At 42.2% G+C, this 15,778-nt stretch overlaps 1 protein-coding gene across 1 annotated transcript; it reads right to left on the bottom strand.

The window, feature by feature from the left end:
* Positions 1 to 2,417: 2,417 nt before the first annotated feature.
* GRWD1 (glutamate rich WD repeat containing 1) lies at positions 2,418 to 14,992 on the bottom strand. The gene is made up of 7 exons (XM_070767323.1): positions 14,703 to 14,992; positions 13,151 to 13,268; positions 11,124 to 11,286; positions 10,787 to 11,000; positions 10,554 to 10,696; positions 8,164 to 8,361; positions 2,418 to 3,893 (listed from the first exon to the last, which is right to left on the bottom strand). Exons 1-7 carry the CDS (start codon positions 14,929 to 14,931, stop codon positions 3,582 to 3,584), a joined length of 1,377 nt encoding a protein of 458 aa, XP_070623424.1. The 5' UTR covers positions 14,932 to 14,992; the 3' UTR covers positions 2,418 to 3,581.
* Positions 14,993 to 15,778: the final 786 nt, after the last annotated feature.

Raw genomic sequence — 15,778 nt, 5'->3', positions numbered from 1 at the left:
CTTCTAGTGGTCGTGTCTGACTGCAAATACTACCCCGCCTATTCTTTGTCTTCCAGAGTCGGGACCCCCAAATCCACCCGCCCAAGGGCTGCGGTTCACTACTGGGCTGTGAGATTTTCAGAACCTGAAAGTCTCCAAGTCAATGATGGCTTCGGCCTGATACAATTTATGTTCTGGAATGTATTCTTGCTGGGGGAACTTGGGAGGGGCTGTTATTATTATTATATTTGTATGCCGCCCTTCTCCGAAAACTCAGGGCAGCCATGATGGATGTAGAGATGTAGCCGTAACAAATTCCTTCCAGGTTCTCAAGGTCATCCTTTATTCAGTACCTGCCCGGAAGCTGATGGAGATTCGTTTGTTTGCAGGCTGGTTTTTGGCATACCGTGGACTGATGCCGGTCCATGTATCAAGGGTTGGGGATCCCTGGGTTAGATACCATTTCTGCATCAAAATAAGACATTTGGGTTTTTTTTCCAGGTGTATCTTTGTATTTCAAATAAGAAAAATGCTGCAAATAGCAAAAGCTGCAATCTAATGATTGAGTGCAGAATGGGAAAATAACACAAAAGCGTGTTTGGCCTCTATACCAGTGATGGCAAATCTATGGCATGGGTACCACTGGTGGCACACGGAGCCGTATCTGCTGGCATGTTTACCGCTGCCCTAGCTCAGCTCCAGTGTGCATGGGTGTGCCAGCCAGCTGATTTTTGGCTTGCGGAGGCTCTGGGAGGGTGTTTTTGGCTTCCAGAGAGCCTCCAGGGGGATGGCCGTTTTTTACCCTCCTCCCGGCTCCAGGGAAGCCTTTGGGACCTTCAGAGGGCAAAATACCAGCCTACTGGGCCCACCATAAGTTGGGAAACAGACCATTTCTGGCCTCCAGGGGGCGGGGCAGCTGTTTTTGCCTTCCCCAGGCATTAAATTATGGGTGTATACGCGATAGTGCGCGCTCACTCTTGGCACCCGAGGGAAAAAAGGGTTAGCCATCACTGCTCTATACCAAACATGGCAAACCTTTTTTGGCTCAGGTGCCAGGTCGGTATGCACGCACACTAGTGTGTGTGTGCATTCCCACATCTATGCCCTCCCCTACGCATGCACACAACACCTCCCACATACTCACCGGCCTCACTGAAGCCTCCGGACACCTGAAGCCTGGAGACAGCAAAAAATGGCCAAACAGAAGCTTGGAAACAAATGTCCGGTTGGCCCTTAGACCATTTTTCACTGATCTCAGGGTTCAGGGAAGCTTCCTGAAGCCTGGGGAGAGCAAAAACGGCTAAAAAGAAGGCTGAAAATTTCAGCTAGCCTGCGTGTGCATGTATGCTGGAGCTGACATAGGGCAACGCCCCATGTGCCCTCCGATATGGCTCCATGTGCTACCTGTGGTACAGGTGCCATAGGCTCCTCACCATGGGTCTATAGCTAGGTTTCTCAAACGGGAATTCTGGAGTCTACACATCTTAAAACTTGCCCAGGCTGAGAAACATTTATTTTTATTTACTTATTTATTGGATTTGTATGCCGCCCCTCCGTAGACTCGGGGCGGCCAACAACAACAATAAAAAACAGCATGTAAATCCAATACTAAAACAACTAAAAAATCCTTATTGTGAAACTAATCATACATACAAGCAAACATACCATGCATAAATTGTAAAAGCTTAGGGGGAAAGAGTATCTCAGTTCCCCCATTCCTGGCGGCAGAGGTGGGTTTTAAGGAGCTTATGAAAGGCGAGGAGGGTGGGGGCAATTCTAATCTCCGGGGGGAGTTGTTTCCAGAGGGCCGGGGCCGCCACAGAGAAAGTTCTTCCCCTGGGCCCCGCCAAACGACATTGTTTAGTTGACGGGACCCGGAGAAGGCCCACTCTGTGGGACCTAACTGGTCGCTGGGATTCGTGCAGCAGAAGGCGGTCCCCGAGATGGTTACTAAAAAATAAAAGTGCCTTAAAACCAGTCCTCACACTTAACGAACAATCAAAGCAGCCCCATGGCCATGTGATCAAAATTTGGATGCTTGACAACTGGCCTCCGTTTGCAACATTTGCAGTATTCCAGGATCATGTGATCATCATTTGTGACCTTTTCGACAAAGTCAACGGAGGAGCCTAGAATCCCTAGTGACTGCAGTAAACCACTCAACTGTGTGTTGGGCAGGGGTTGGGGCGTTAAAAGCAGCCGTCATTCACTTGACAATACCATTAGAAATTATAATTCTCATCCCAAATGTCGTAAGTTAAGGACTAACTACGAAATAAAAGTATTTGAGGAAGAAATTCCCCTTTTTCCTTTTCTGGAAATATATTTCTATTTCAAACTATCTTCTATGTACAAACTTGGCAATTCTGAACATCTAACAAAAGCATCGAGGTTTTAATGCACCCATCCCAGATCTTTCTCAAAACTCAGTCTCAGAGTGCTTAATCACAGAATTTTATTTCCAAAATAATTTAAGTATATTTTTGGATATATTTTACAATAGTTTCCTTCCTAGTGTACATTATGGATATAATCAGATATACAGAAGCTGACATATTCTCTGGGGCTGTACTATAGACATAAAAAAGTCTGTTTTGAATATATTTTTTTTAATTGCAGAATGATAGCTTCTTTATTGCACATATAAAAAGGCGGGTGCAATCTTCAATCCTTTGACCACCGCAAATGACATCTGAATTTAGAGCAGTGGTTCTCAATCTGGGGGTCGGGATTCCTTTGGGTGTGTGTGTGTCGAATGACCGTTTCACAGGGGTCAGTGGGAAAAATCAGATGTACAGGTTAAGATGTATGGATCTGGGTTTTGCAGACCACAGATTAAATATGAAACAGCAGCTGCCAAAAATTATGCGTTGTGACATTTCCACTTTATGCTGCACTGATCAGTATTCCAAATGTGGTATAAACAATGCAGCGTTCAGTGATTGAATGCAGTGGTGAGTTGCTCCTGGCTTGGCCTGGTTCTGTAAACTGGGAATATGGGTAGTGGGAGGCTCCGCTCATCCTCCTGGGATGCTTCTGCACATGTTCAGAAAGTCACACACACACCAGCATGTGCACAAACCAGTAGCAATAGATTTTAGAACTCCTACTGGGTGAATCAATTCCCAAGATCACAAAAATTATGTACCTGTTAATCAGTGTTGAAAAACCACAGAAAGATAACCAAAATAGTGAGGGTCTTGGAGATTGAATTCTCAGACAAACTTCTGAAAGAATTAAGTAAGATAAGTCTAAAGAAGTAGTTCTCAACCTGGGGGTCGGGACCCCTTTGGGGATTGAACAACTGTTTCAAAGGGATCATCTAAGACTATGGGGAAAGACAAATTTCCCATGGTGTTAGGAACTAAAGCTTCTATTCTGGCGCCTTGGAACATATTTTTACAATCCGACCAATCAGGCGGTTAAAGTGGGGGTGTCCCTCTGACCTTCCTGCCAATCAGCTTAAAGCGCTGTTGGGAGAACTGGTGCTAGACTTATGGTTAGGGGTCACCACAACAAGAGGAACTGTATTAAGGGATTGGGGCATTAGAGAGGTTGAGAATCACAGGTTTAGAGGGCAGCGGCCATTTTGAAAGCCTCCCTCAGATGCTGATGGTTCGGAAGATATTGAACCCAGACAAGGCGGTGGTGATGAGGGTGCCAGGGCATTGTGGGTGCCAGTGCAGCTCCTTGATATCATTCTCTCCCTGGTGAACGAAGAGCAGCTGGGGTGGGATGGTAGCCAAAGCGGGGTCCTCAGCCTCTCCTTCTTCGTCACGTTCCACAGCTAAGTCCCACTGAGTCACTTGGTCGTCAGCCCCGGAGGCAGCAAAGACGCCGCTATCGCTGGGGTGCCATTCCACTGACGTGATGGGCGCAGTGTGTTGCTTGAAGGTGGCAACCGCTGAACCTTTCTGTGGAAAGAAAAGGACCATTTTTTGTGGAGTTTTTTTTTAAAGCCAAGATAAGGAAGAATGGGGGAGAGGGGGCAGAAGGTGCCCATGTTCCCTGAAGTAGAGTTCAATAAATCACCCAGTTTACTCTGGGATCCCACGACACAGAAGCCAAAATATGTAATTTATTAAATTTAATTGCCACCTATCTCATCCTGGGGCTACTCTAGAATCTTGCAACAATAAGAAAGAAAATAAATAAGAAAGAAAATAAAAGAATGTAAACAAAACCGGTAAAATAATATACCAATAAAATAAACAATGGGAAAAAAAAAGAATATACCACTATGATAACAAAAGATCGATGGGTGAAGAGCAGAGGGAGGGAACATGCATTCTATCGGCTTGAGGTCCACATCAGGTTTTAAGGGGCATTATCCCATTTTGTATTTACCGTGTTTCCCTGAAAATAAGACACTGTCTTATATTAATTTTTGCTCCAAAAGTTGTGCTACGTCTTATTTTCGGGGGGTGCCTTATATTTCTCAAATAAGACAAATTCACAGGCAGAAAAGCTGACACCCACAAAGAAAGTGTACTGTATGGTACACTGATTACGGTACGGTACCTGTCAGTATGGCACCCCCACACACAAACAACGGCACTTATATGGTACAACAGTATACTCCCGCTATTGCAGCTTCCGGCCACCAGAGGAACTACAGTCTACGACTCTACGCATTGTAGTGGGACTGGAGACTGTAATGGCGGTGAGACAGCAACAGACTGTGTCTGCTGTACTGGACAGTACAAAGCGATGGAAGGGGCCAGCAGGGGATGCCACATTATTACGGTACCGCTATGAACAGCTTTGAATGGTACCGTATGTTTTTCCACCGTACGTAAACCTGACTACGCCTTATTTTCAGGGGGTGCCTTATATTAGCAAATTCTGCAAAACCTCTGACATGCCTTACTTTCGGGGTACGTCTTATTTTCGGGGAAACAGGGTACTTGTTGTGAGCCGCCCTGAGTCTCAATCAAACAAACAAAGTGAACCTTTTCCCACTCATACTTCCAGTTAGTTGAGGAGGGGATGTTTAGGGGGTGTCTAGCAGATTTTTTTTACATAGGATTAAGTCAATTTGGCTAAAATTTGGACAAGGTTATTCTGCGCTCGTATCCCTTCGGTCACAAGGAAAGGCGGTAAAGGCGGAAAATGGGGAAGACAGCAACTGCATGATCTCCTTTGCGCACCTGTTGGAAGGTGATGGGCCGCTCTTTGCTATGATTACAAGGCTGGGCGAGGTTATGGAGGCGAGATGCTCTTGGGGCTCACCCACCGCATGCCCAGAAACCACAACCTGGGTGGGTGAGACTTCCCACATGCATGGGCATGGCAGAGAGGAAGGGAAAGTCAAGTTCAAAGTCAAGGGGACCCTTCCCTTTCTCTGCAAGGAGCCTTCGCCCAATAGTTACCCAGGAATTTTTGGAACTGATGTTCCGCACCCTTTTGTTTACCTCTGCAGGTCCAGTTGGAATTAATAAGGTGACTCATAAATCCCAGTTCTGTGTCCATGTGCTTACTCCATATCCGCCGCAACCTTCTGCCAAGCAAAGTCAATAGGGAATCCAGATCCACTTAATAACTGTTACTAATTTAAAAACTACAGTGAGTCACTTAACAACTGCATCAAGAAAGGACATAAAAATGGGGGGAAATATACAGTGGTACCTCTACTTAAGAACATTTCTAGATAAGAACCAGGTGTTCAAGATTTTTTTTGCCTCTCCTTAAGAACCTTCATTACTAAAAACATATAATTTAAATTCTAAAACCCCAATATATTTAAAAACAAATCATCCACATGCATCGTTTCATTCAATCATAGGCCGGAGCAGATGTTAAAATTTCACTGGGCCCAGGCCTGCTGGCAAATGTGTGATTTTAAGGCCTTACAAAGGACTGGGAGTACAAATCTCCGGGGGGGGGGGGTTGATTTCAAAGTTTTAGGAGTTTTAAGGCACAAAATACAGTAGCAACTGCAAGTCTTAAAACTGGACGAACTCACTAACTCAATCAAGGGAAAGAAAATCACGGAATCAAAACGAACATGGCAAAAATGGCATGAATGGATTCAAAAGAGAATATAGAAACAATATAATAAGAAGCAACAGTACAATGGAAACAATCTACAGCTACCTTGTAAAAAGTTTTATTTACCAGTTATTGAATATAACAAATATTAGAATATAAAAGTATGAAATATAATGTATATAATGGAATGTAACAGGTAAAAATCTATTATAAGAATTTTAATAGAGATGGTTTATAATCTGTAAAACAGAATAATGTGTGATTTGAACTATATGTGAAAACTCAATAAAGAAATTTTAAAAAAATAATCCAAATTCAGTAGAGGTTAATTTTAACGGAGGAGTGTGTGTGCAGTGTGTGTGTGTGCAGTGTGAATGCAGGGGATGTTACACTCACAAAATGAATGCGCAGCTCTTGATTCATGGCCCAAGGCTATTTCTCAACCTTGGTGGTTTTAAGATGAATGGGATTCAGGCTCTCAGAATTTCAGCAATTCTGGCCGGAGTATCCTGGGAGTTGAAGCAGGGTTCTGACTTCCATACTGGTTTGCTTCCTCATATTTTATTTATTTATTAGATTTCTATGCTGCCTTTCTCTTGAGACTCAGGGCGGCTTACAACATTGTGAATACAAAATATACAAGAAATCTAACATTTAAAATATTAAAAAAACATGAATCTGAAATACGTAAGAAAATCTCATCCCAATTCATTTAAGAATCATTCACATTTCATCCAAACGTACATTACTAGTTCAATCAAAGGCCGTGTTAGGATTCAGTGACCCCAAGCTTGTCAGCAGAGGTGCATTTTTAAGGCTTTCTGGAAGGCTGGGAGGGTGGAGGCAATACAAATCTCCAGGGGGGGGGGAGTTGATTCCAGAGGCCTGGGGCTGCCACACAGAAGGCTCTTCCCCGGGGCCCTGCCAAACAGCATTGCCTGGCTGACGGGACCTGGAGAAGGCCAACTCTGTGGGACTTGACCTGCCGCTGGGATACATGAAGCAGAAGACAGTCCTGCAAATGATCTGGTCCCATGCCATGTAGGACTTCATATGTTGTGTGGACGCACACAATGCTAAAAACCAACTTGCGCATGCGCAGAAGCATGGGCACCACCAAGAGAGGCAGTTCAAGGGAGTTTCCATCCGGCCATCGGTGCCGGTTCAGTGAGTGGGGAAAATTTCCACTACTGGTTCTATAGAACTGGTCCAAACTGGCAGGAATTTACCTTTGAGTTGAAGTCCACACATCTTAAAATAATCAAAGTTGCATCCCTTCTATAGTAGTTGTGTTCCCATTAGACCCAAACCAACCAGATGCCTTGGAGTAAGCTGTGATTATTCATAGAAACATAGAAGATTGATGGCAGAAAGAGACTTCATGGTGCATCTAGTCTGTCTTTATACTATTTCCTATATTTTATCTTAGGATGGATATATGTTTATCCCAGGCATGTTTAAATGTAGTTACTATGGATTTACCAACCATGTCTGCTGGAAGTTTGTTCCAGGCATCTACTATTCTTTCAGTAAAATATTTTCTCACGTTGCTTCTGATCTTTCCCCCAACTAACTTCAGATTGTGCCCCCTTGTTGTTGTGTTCCTATTAAAAACACTTCTCTCCAGAACCCTTTGACATATTTAAATGTTTCGATCATGTCCCCCCTTTTCCTTCTGTCCTCCAAACTATACAGATTGAGTTCATTAAGTCTTTCCTGATAAGTTTTATGCTTAGGACCTTCCACCATTTTTGTAGCCCGTCTTTGGACCCGTTCAATTTTATCAATATCTTTTTGTAGGTGAGGACTCCAGAACTGAACACAGTATTCCAAATGTGGTTTCACCAGCACTCTATATAGCAGGATCACAGTCTCCCTCTTCCTGCTTGTTATACCTTTAGCTATGCAGGCAAGCATTCTACTTGCTTTCCCTACTGCCCTACTGCCCTGTTCACCCATTTTGAGACTGTCAGAAATCACTACCCCTAAATCCTTCTCTTCTGAAGTTTTTGCTAACACAGAACTGCCAATACAATAGTCCGATTGAGGATTCAAGTGCATTATTTTACATTTGGAAACATTAAACTGCAGTTTCCATTGCTTTGACCACTTATCTAGTAAAGCTAGATCATTTGCCATATTATAGACGCCTCCAGGAATACTTCATTTATCAACAGAAATCCATTGGCTCACCTGGAACTGCCTCAGATCCCAAATCCTTAGGACCCCATCATCACCGCCACTGACAATGAAGGGCTCATTTCGATTCCAACTGATCACGTTGACATCTGCATCATGTGCTTTGTCGGTGGTCAGCATGCAGGCTTTCCCTGGGGCAGCCCTCGTGTCCCAGATACGGATGGAAGCATCAGCCGAACATGAAGCAAAAACCTAATCCGGGAAGATAAAAAAGCATTTGCTTCTCAACAAAGAGGATCTTAGCTGTCTTACATTGGCAACAGGCTTCTGTTGCTCTCTGCTGTATTTCCCTAAAGGAAGAAGAGATCTAATTTACGTTTGCATGTGAATGTCTTTAATAAATGAAGAGATCTCTGAGACAAAGTTCCCTGAAATTTCCACATTTCCAAAGGGATATGGTAAGATACAGTATTTTTCGTCTCTATCTACTGCACCTTCTTGGTGTGTATGTATGTACAGTGGTACCTCTACTTAAGAACTTAATTCGTTCTGTGACCAGATTCTTAAATAGAAAAGTTTGTAAGTAGAAGCAAATTTTCCCATAGGAATCAATGTAAAAGCAAATAATGCGTGCAAACACATTAGGAAAGAAATAAAAGCTCAGAATTTGGGTGGGAGGAGGAGGAGAAAGAAAAGGAGGAGGACAGTCGCTGCCCAGAGTGAAGGGAGCATTTCTTTTCTTTGGGCGCTGGCAGAGGTTTATTCCCTCTCCAAGCGCACAGAGAAAAGAAAATGCTTTGTTCACTCTGGACTGCCAAAGCCTCCTTAAGCACCACCGAAAGGCTCCTCTGGCAACACTGAAAAGCCCAAGATGGCCCGGATTTAAGGGGGTATGGCAGGAAACTGGCCGGGCCTTCGTGTCACTCTCAAATTTCCTGGGAAAGTTTTCCAGACTTGGGTTCTTAAGTAGGAAATGGTTCTTAAGAAGAGACAAAAAAATCTTGAACACCCGGTTCTTATCTAGAAAAGTTCGTAAGTAGAGGCGCTCTTAAGTATAGGTACCATTGTATATATGTATATATGTGTTCTGGTTTCTGGTAGAATTTTAGCTATTACAAATAACTTTTACTAAATGCAATATTTCATAAACAAAGAATCTCCATCTTTATTCTCTTCCTTCTGCATTCAAAATACAATTCATACTAGCACATTTCTTGTTCTACCGTTATCTCTCCTAATTACATTCATTTTGCATTCCTTCCAGCCTCCTCCGTTCATCAAGATTTATGTACTCACAGCATGATTCAAAAACAGCAGAAATGACTAGAAAATAACAATGAGTTTGCTTGCTTGGGAGCTGAACGGGAACACCTTCCATTTTTGTTCTACAACATTGAAACTCCACCCTTCTTCCCCACTGACCCCCTGACGTACCAAATACATCACTCCAGTATTTAACCCATTCCTCCCCTTAATATCTTCTTCCAAACACTTGTTCCTTACGTTTTTGGACCCTTCTGAATTTAGGATCGACCCAGCGAACGTCTGATTCTTCCTTGCTAGATTCTGGACTCATAGCAACATTCTGTGGCTGGCCTCCCACCTGTTCTACTACCTGTAACCCCGGGTCCACCACTAATTCATAAACACTATCTGTATCGGAGTCCTCAAGTTCTTCATCCTCCTCCAACTGATCTGGAGTATGTACAACAGAATGTATTTATTTATTTATTAGATTTCTAGGTTGCCCTTCTCGAAATGACTCAGGGAGGTGTACAACAATATACAATATACAAAGAAATTAGTTATTATTAAAAAGAATTATTTATAAAATCATTAAATCATAAAATCCCCATATGCAACGCCTTGGTCTCTTCAGCCTTGAAAGAGGGTGTTTAAGAGGTGACTTGATCGAAGTATATAAAATCATGCTTGGGATAGAAAAGGTGGATAGAGAAAAATTATTTTCTCTATCACACAATACTAGGACGAGGGGGCACTCCCTAAAGCTCATAGGTAAGAAAGTGAGGACAGATAAAAGGGAAATATTCATCCCATTCATTCAATTCAATCACTCGCAACATTGGCTGTTTCGTCTCTCTTTGTATATACAAAGCTTATTCAGAAAGAAGAAGGAATAAAAATACAATATAATGCAGCACGGTTAGGCATTCTTACATGGAAATGTGTCAGTTATATTTAATCCCAAATAAATATCAATAGGTCCCGAAGCAGAAAATGCTGGCTAGGAAATTTTGGAACTTGTGGTCCACAAATCTTAAACATTCCCAAGATGGACAAACATGGCTAAGCCAACCAGCTAAAAGGTTTGGATTTCTTTTTATTAAGGCGTCTCTTAAAATAAATGAAGTTTATGAAACATCTTTTTTCCTTTAGGGAAGATAGACTTGCAAGCTTCACACATCAGGTCATTGATAACTTACTGTAGCTTCATTTGGGGACCATTGTATGTCTTCCACTGATGCTATGTGGGCTGTGAAAGGCCGCTGATCTATAAACCACGATCCATCCTCCTTGGGGGTCCATAGATGGATATTTTTATTGCAGTCCCCAGTCAAAAGAGTGCCTACAACAAGCAATACCCACAATATCATGAACCGGACTTCATCCATATCTCATCTCCTACATCTACCTTTCCATTCCCTTCCCCCATTACCTGGTTTCTTAGGGGACCAGTCCATGGCAAAGCCCTCTGACATATGTCCAGCAAATGAAAAGATGGGCTTGATTTTGGCCTGTTCTTCTCTCAAGAAGGATACCATCGCTTGGGAGTCAGAAACAGCCACTAGGAGACGCTGGAGATCATATATGTCCACCTGGCCTTTTTCGGACCAAACGGCAACTACCTGAGTCTCTCCCAACTCTGTCACCTACGGTGGAAGAAAAAGCAGAGCACCATTAAGGAGGAAATATTATTATTATTATTATTATTATTATTTAGATTTGTATCGAAGGAAGCAAAACTGGGGAAGACGGCAGAAAACATTCCATACCCGCACTCTGTTAATCCCTCCATAGTGGGGGACCATGGCCAGTTCTAGTTGGGGCTTCTTGTCTTCATCGTCATCTTCACTCTCGCTGCTACTCTCTGACTCAGAAGAATTTTTGCAAGATGCCTTGGTCCCATGGAGGTTGTGCATTTTCAGCAATAGCAACCTGTGGGTTTATTAGGGTAGGTTTGGGGGTGGGTTGGAGGGAAAATATTATTAAATGGATTGATAAGCTTGTTACTTTTCCTAACCCAGTGTTTCTCAATTATTTTCTGTAATCCCCCCCCCCCCTCCCCAGGAAGAAGTAAACATTTCGCACCCTCCAACTCTCCCCTGGGACGATTGTTTGCAATATTCAGCATGTTTTCTCTGAAAAAAACTCAAGCGGCTTATCAGGGTGATTGGGATGTTTAAGTGAGGCCTTAATTTATTTGGCTTCATGATGTCGGCTGCTAACGTTTTTAGACAAAGTAAACATAGCGATCTTTCCTCGTCTCCCACCATAGTCACAGTGAAGCCAAGCGCTACATATGCTTCATATTTCCTCATCTTAGCTTTTGGGAGACTTAGGTTTGTCTCATTATCTCCATCCCTCTCCGTATTTCTTTTCATATTTTTAAATATTTTTGAATATTTTTCCATGGGTGCCTCTTAAGTGTTTGTTTTAGAAACATAGAAACATAGAAGTCTGACGGCAGAAAAAGACCCCATGGTCCATCTAGTCTGCCCTTATACTATTTTCTGTATTTTATCTTAGGATGGATATATGTTTATCCCAGGCATGTTTAAATTCAGTTACTGTGGATTTATCTACCACGTCTGCTGGAAGTTTGTTCCAAGGATCTACTACTCTTTCAGTAAAATAATATTTTCTCATGTTGCTTTTGATCTTTCCCCCAACTAACCTCAGATTGTGTCCCCTTGTTCTTGTGTTCACTTTCCTATTAAAAACACTTCCCTCCTGGACCTTATTTAACCCTTTAATATATTTAAATGTTTTGATCATGTCCCCCCTTTTCCTTCTGTCCTCCAGACTATACAGATTGAGTTCATTAAGTCTTTCCTGATACGTTTTATACTTAAGACCTTCCACCATTCTTGTAGCCCGTCTTTGGACCCGTTCAATTTTGTCAATATCTTTTTGTAGGCGAGGTCTCCAGAACTGAACACAGTATTCCAAATGTGGTCTCACCAGCATTCTATATAGCGGGATCATAATCTCCCTCTTCCTGCTTGTTATACCTCTAGCTATGCAGCCAAGCATCCTACTTGCTTTCCCTACTGCCTGACTGCACTGTTCACCCATTTTGAGACTGTCAGAAATCACAACGCCTAAATCCTTTTCTTTTGAAGTATTTGCTAACACAGAACTGCCAATACAGTAGTCAGATTGAGGATTCCTTTTCCCCAAGTGCATTATTTTACATTTGGAAACATTAAACTGCAGTTTCCATTGCTTTGACCATTTATCTAGTAAAGCTAAATCATTTACCATATTGCCGACGCCTCCAGGAATATCAACCCTATTGCACACTTTAGAGTCATCGGCAAATAGGCAAACCTTCCCTACCAGACCTTCCCCTATGTCACTCACAAACATATTAAAAAGAATAGGACCCAGAACAGACCCTTGTGGCACACCGCTTGTAACCTGACTCTGCTCAGAATACTCGCCATTCACAACAACCCTCTGGTGTCTATGCTTCAGCCAGCTGCAAATCCATTGAACTATCCAGGGATTAAGTCCAATCTTCACTAATTTATCTATCAGCTCTTTATGTGGAACCGTATCAAAGGCTTTGCTGAAGTCCAGGTAGGCAATATCCACGGCACAACCTTCATCCAACACCTTTGTGACATAGTCAAAGAAATTTTATGCACTTCATATCTCCTATGGAGAAGCTGTGAAAGTCATAACTGTGAGAATTGGTAGCAGGTCACTTTTCAGTTCCACTGTTACTGTGAACAGTTGCTAAATGAATGGTTTGTAAATCGGAGATGGCTTGTGTTGATCCATCCCAAGCACTCACCTGTTGGCCTGGGCAGTTTCAGCCTGTGTTCCCGCACAAAGGAAAAGACTCAGTGGGTAGCTAGTTCGGTTGTCTCCAAGAGTATCATGCACAATGTCGAAACTCAGGCAAGGAGCCCCTGAATTTAAAGCAACAGAAGAACCTTATTTATCTGGGCCGTTTACCTAGATCAGTGATTCCCAAACTTTTGACATATGTGCAGCCCTTCTATAATTTTCATAATGCTTAGTATCCCTCATCAAAACAAGATGTATTTTAATAACAATCAAAATATTTTTCTCTTTTCATTTTTTGATACATATGCAAAATAATAATAAATAAAAACTAAAATTATTCATAATAAAATATAAATAAAAGTTATATTATAAATAACATTTATTTGGATCAATGAGAAGGATGAAATCGTTTGGGCTAAGATGACAGATCGTCATAATTTGGTTCCCTGGTTGTTAATTTTAATCTGAGATGTGGTTCCACGTCCAATAGTCTGTTCCTTTTTTTTGACTTAATGTCTATAAATGCTGAAAAATCAACTTCACATAAATATGAAGTTGGAAAAGGCAAGATGTGCTTCAGATTTTTTTCTGAATGCATACCCCAACCAACCTCTTCCCGTAAGTGTACCACACTTTGGGAAACACTGATCTAGATGTTTATTTCTAATTTTTGCTATCCTATTCACAGCTTAACCACATCTTTTTTCTTAGTATGCAAACACTGGATTGCATTTTATCAAACACACAAGTATATATAGTCTTACAAAATAACTCTTAAGTTCTATTTGCAATGAAGATTCTACAAATGCCAAAGAATTCGGAAGGCACTTTATCCTGTCTGTCTTCTGCCTGATACCTCAGGATTAAATTGAACTTCTATTACTGTCTTTTACTGTTGGATCCTTTCTTGACCCTCTAGAGCAGTGTTTCCCAACCTTGGCAACTTGAAGATATCTGGACTTCAACTCCCAGAATTCCCCAGCCAGTTCAAGTTGCCAAGGTTGGGAAACACTGCTCTAGAGTTCAATTCTTGCAATTACCAGCCAGGATAATCCAAAACTGATCCCTGGAATTATGGGAACTAAAGTGCAAAAAACGTCAAGCCACAGTAATGGACAAACTATGATCAATTTTGGACCTACCCCGCAGTTAAATGTGATTGCAAACTCCAATTTTCTCAGTAGGATCATAGATATATTTATCACCAACACTTTTGTTACAGGAAAAAAACCTCCAAACTCAAACAGCAATAGCAGTTAAGAGTTATACTGTATACAGTATACCCTTTACTCAATTAGCAATGATATATATGCATCGCTTTACAGTGCTTTTACAGCCCCCTCTAAGCAGTTCGCAGTCAGCATATTGCCCCCAACAATCTGGGTCCTCATTTTACCGACCTCGGAAGGAGGGCAGGCTGAATTCCTAAATTCCTCCATTAAGAGAGCCTAGCAAATGCCGAACCCTAATTTTCAGTTTGCATTACTAGCGACCCACACTCCCTGTTTTGCCCGTGATCACGCCCTTCTCCAATCTAACGTGAGAATTCTTCCTACCGGTGCCTGCCCGATGGTAGAGTCGATAGGCGCCTTCGTCCATTACCATCTCTTCTCCAGGGGCTGGTGGGGGACCTTTTCCCGGAACATAAGCTCCCGCTTGAGACTTTCCTTGCTTCTTCTTCTCCTCTTTTTCCTCCATCTCCATCCCCTCCGCTTCATCGCTGCTGCAGCTACTCTCGCTGCTAGAAGCAGGGCTCCCCTCTTCCCACGTGCAGGACTCCTCCATCTTGAAAAAGGGCACAAGCTCCGCCCCTCACGCCGCGCTTTGACTTCAACATCGTAGAGATACGGCGCCCTTAAGACATGTGGCAAATATAGAGGTGGAATACGGACCACGGAGATGCAAAGATTGACAGAATGCAGCACTTTGAAGAAATGACTAGCTTCCTAAATAGAGTATATTTCGAATACAGAGATGCAGAGGTTTGATGAACTCTTTAGCTCACAAAAAACAGGAGTGGTGCAAGGGAATGCAAAGAAATGAATTTGAGGTGCATCTGCAATTTTTAAGTCCCTGAGTTCTGAAAAGCCCTTTGAAGAGAGGAGTTTATTGTCAGGGTAGAGAGAACGCGGGTGTAATGCTATGTATCTGTGCTTTTAATTGCAAGCCGCTCAGAGATGGGTGGCATACTTGTGGAAATAGAATAAATACATGACTGTATACAATATAAATACATATATTTATATGCAACTATTACGAAAGCATATTAGGTGGATTCTTTGCTTTTTAAAAAGTAATAATTTGACTTGCAAAGAAGAGCAACTATAATGATTAGAAGCCTTGAGACAAAAACCAAACCCAGGATTTGGGCTTCGCTAGTCTAGAGAAAAGAAGGACTTTTACAGGGTACATGGTAGCAGTGTTCCGATATCTAAGGGTCTGCCACAAAGAAGAGGGAGTCAATTAATTTTCCAAAGCACCAGAGGGCAGGACAAGAAACAATAGATGGAAACTAATCAAGGAGAGAAGAAACCTGGAATCAAGCAGAAACTCCCTAAAAGTAAGAAAAATTGACCACTAGAACAGCTTGACTTCAGAGGTTGTGGGTGATTCATCATTGGAGTTTTTAAAG

Source organism: Erythrolamprus reginae, chromosome Z (genome assembly GCF_031021105.1).
Source record: "Erythrolamprus reginae isolate rEryReg1 chromosome Z, rEryReg1.hap1, whole genome shotgun sequence".
NCBI classification, from domain to species: domain Eukaryota; kingdom Metazoa; phylum Chordata; class Lepidosauria; order Squamata; family Dipsadidae; genus Erythrolamprus; species Erythrolamprus reginae.
This window is presented reverse-complemented; position numbering and strand designations above follow the sequence as displayed.

What these genes read in the sequence shown, in the direction of transcription:
- GRWD1 (XM_070767323.1), bottom strand. Translation starts at nt 14,931, where the DNA reads ATGGAGGAGTCCTGCACGTGGGAAGAGGGGAGCCCTGCTTCTAGCAGC. An exon ending in GGTCCCCAAATGAAGCTACA is followed by an intron (nt 8,362 to 10,553) that starts GTAAGTTATCAA and finishes TTCCCGGATTAG; the next exon opens with GTTTTTGCTTCATGTTCGGC. An exon ending in GGGATCTGAGGCAGTTCCAG is followed by an intron (nt 3,894 to 8,163) that starts GTGAGCCAATGG and finishes TTCTTTCCACAG; the next exon opens with AAAGGTTCAGCGGTTGCCAC.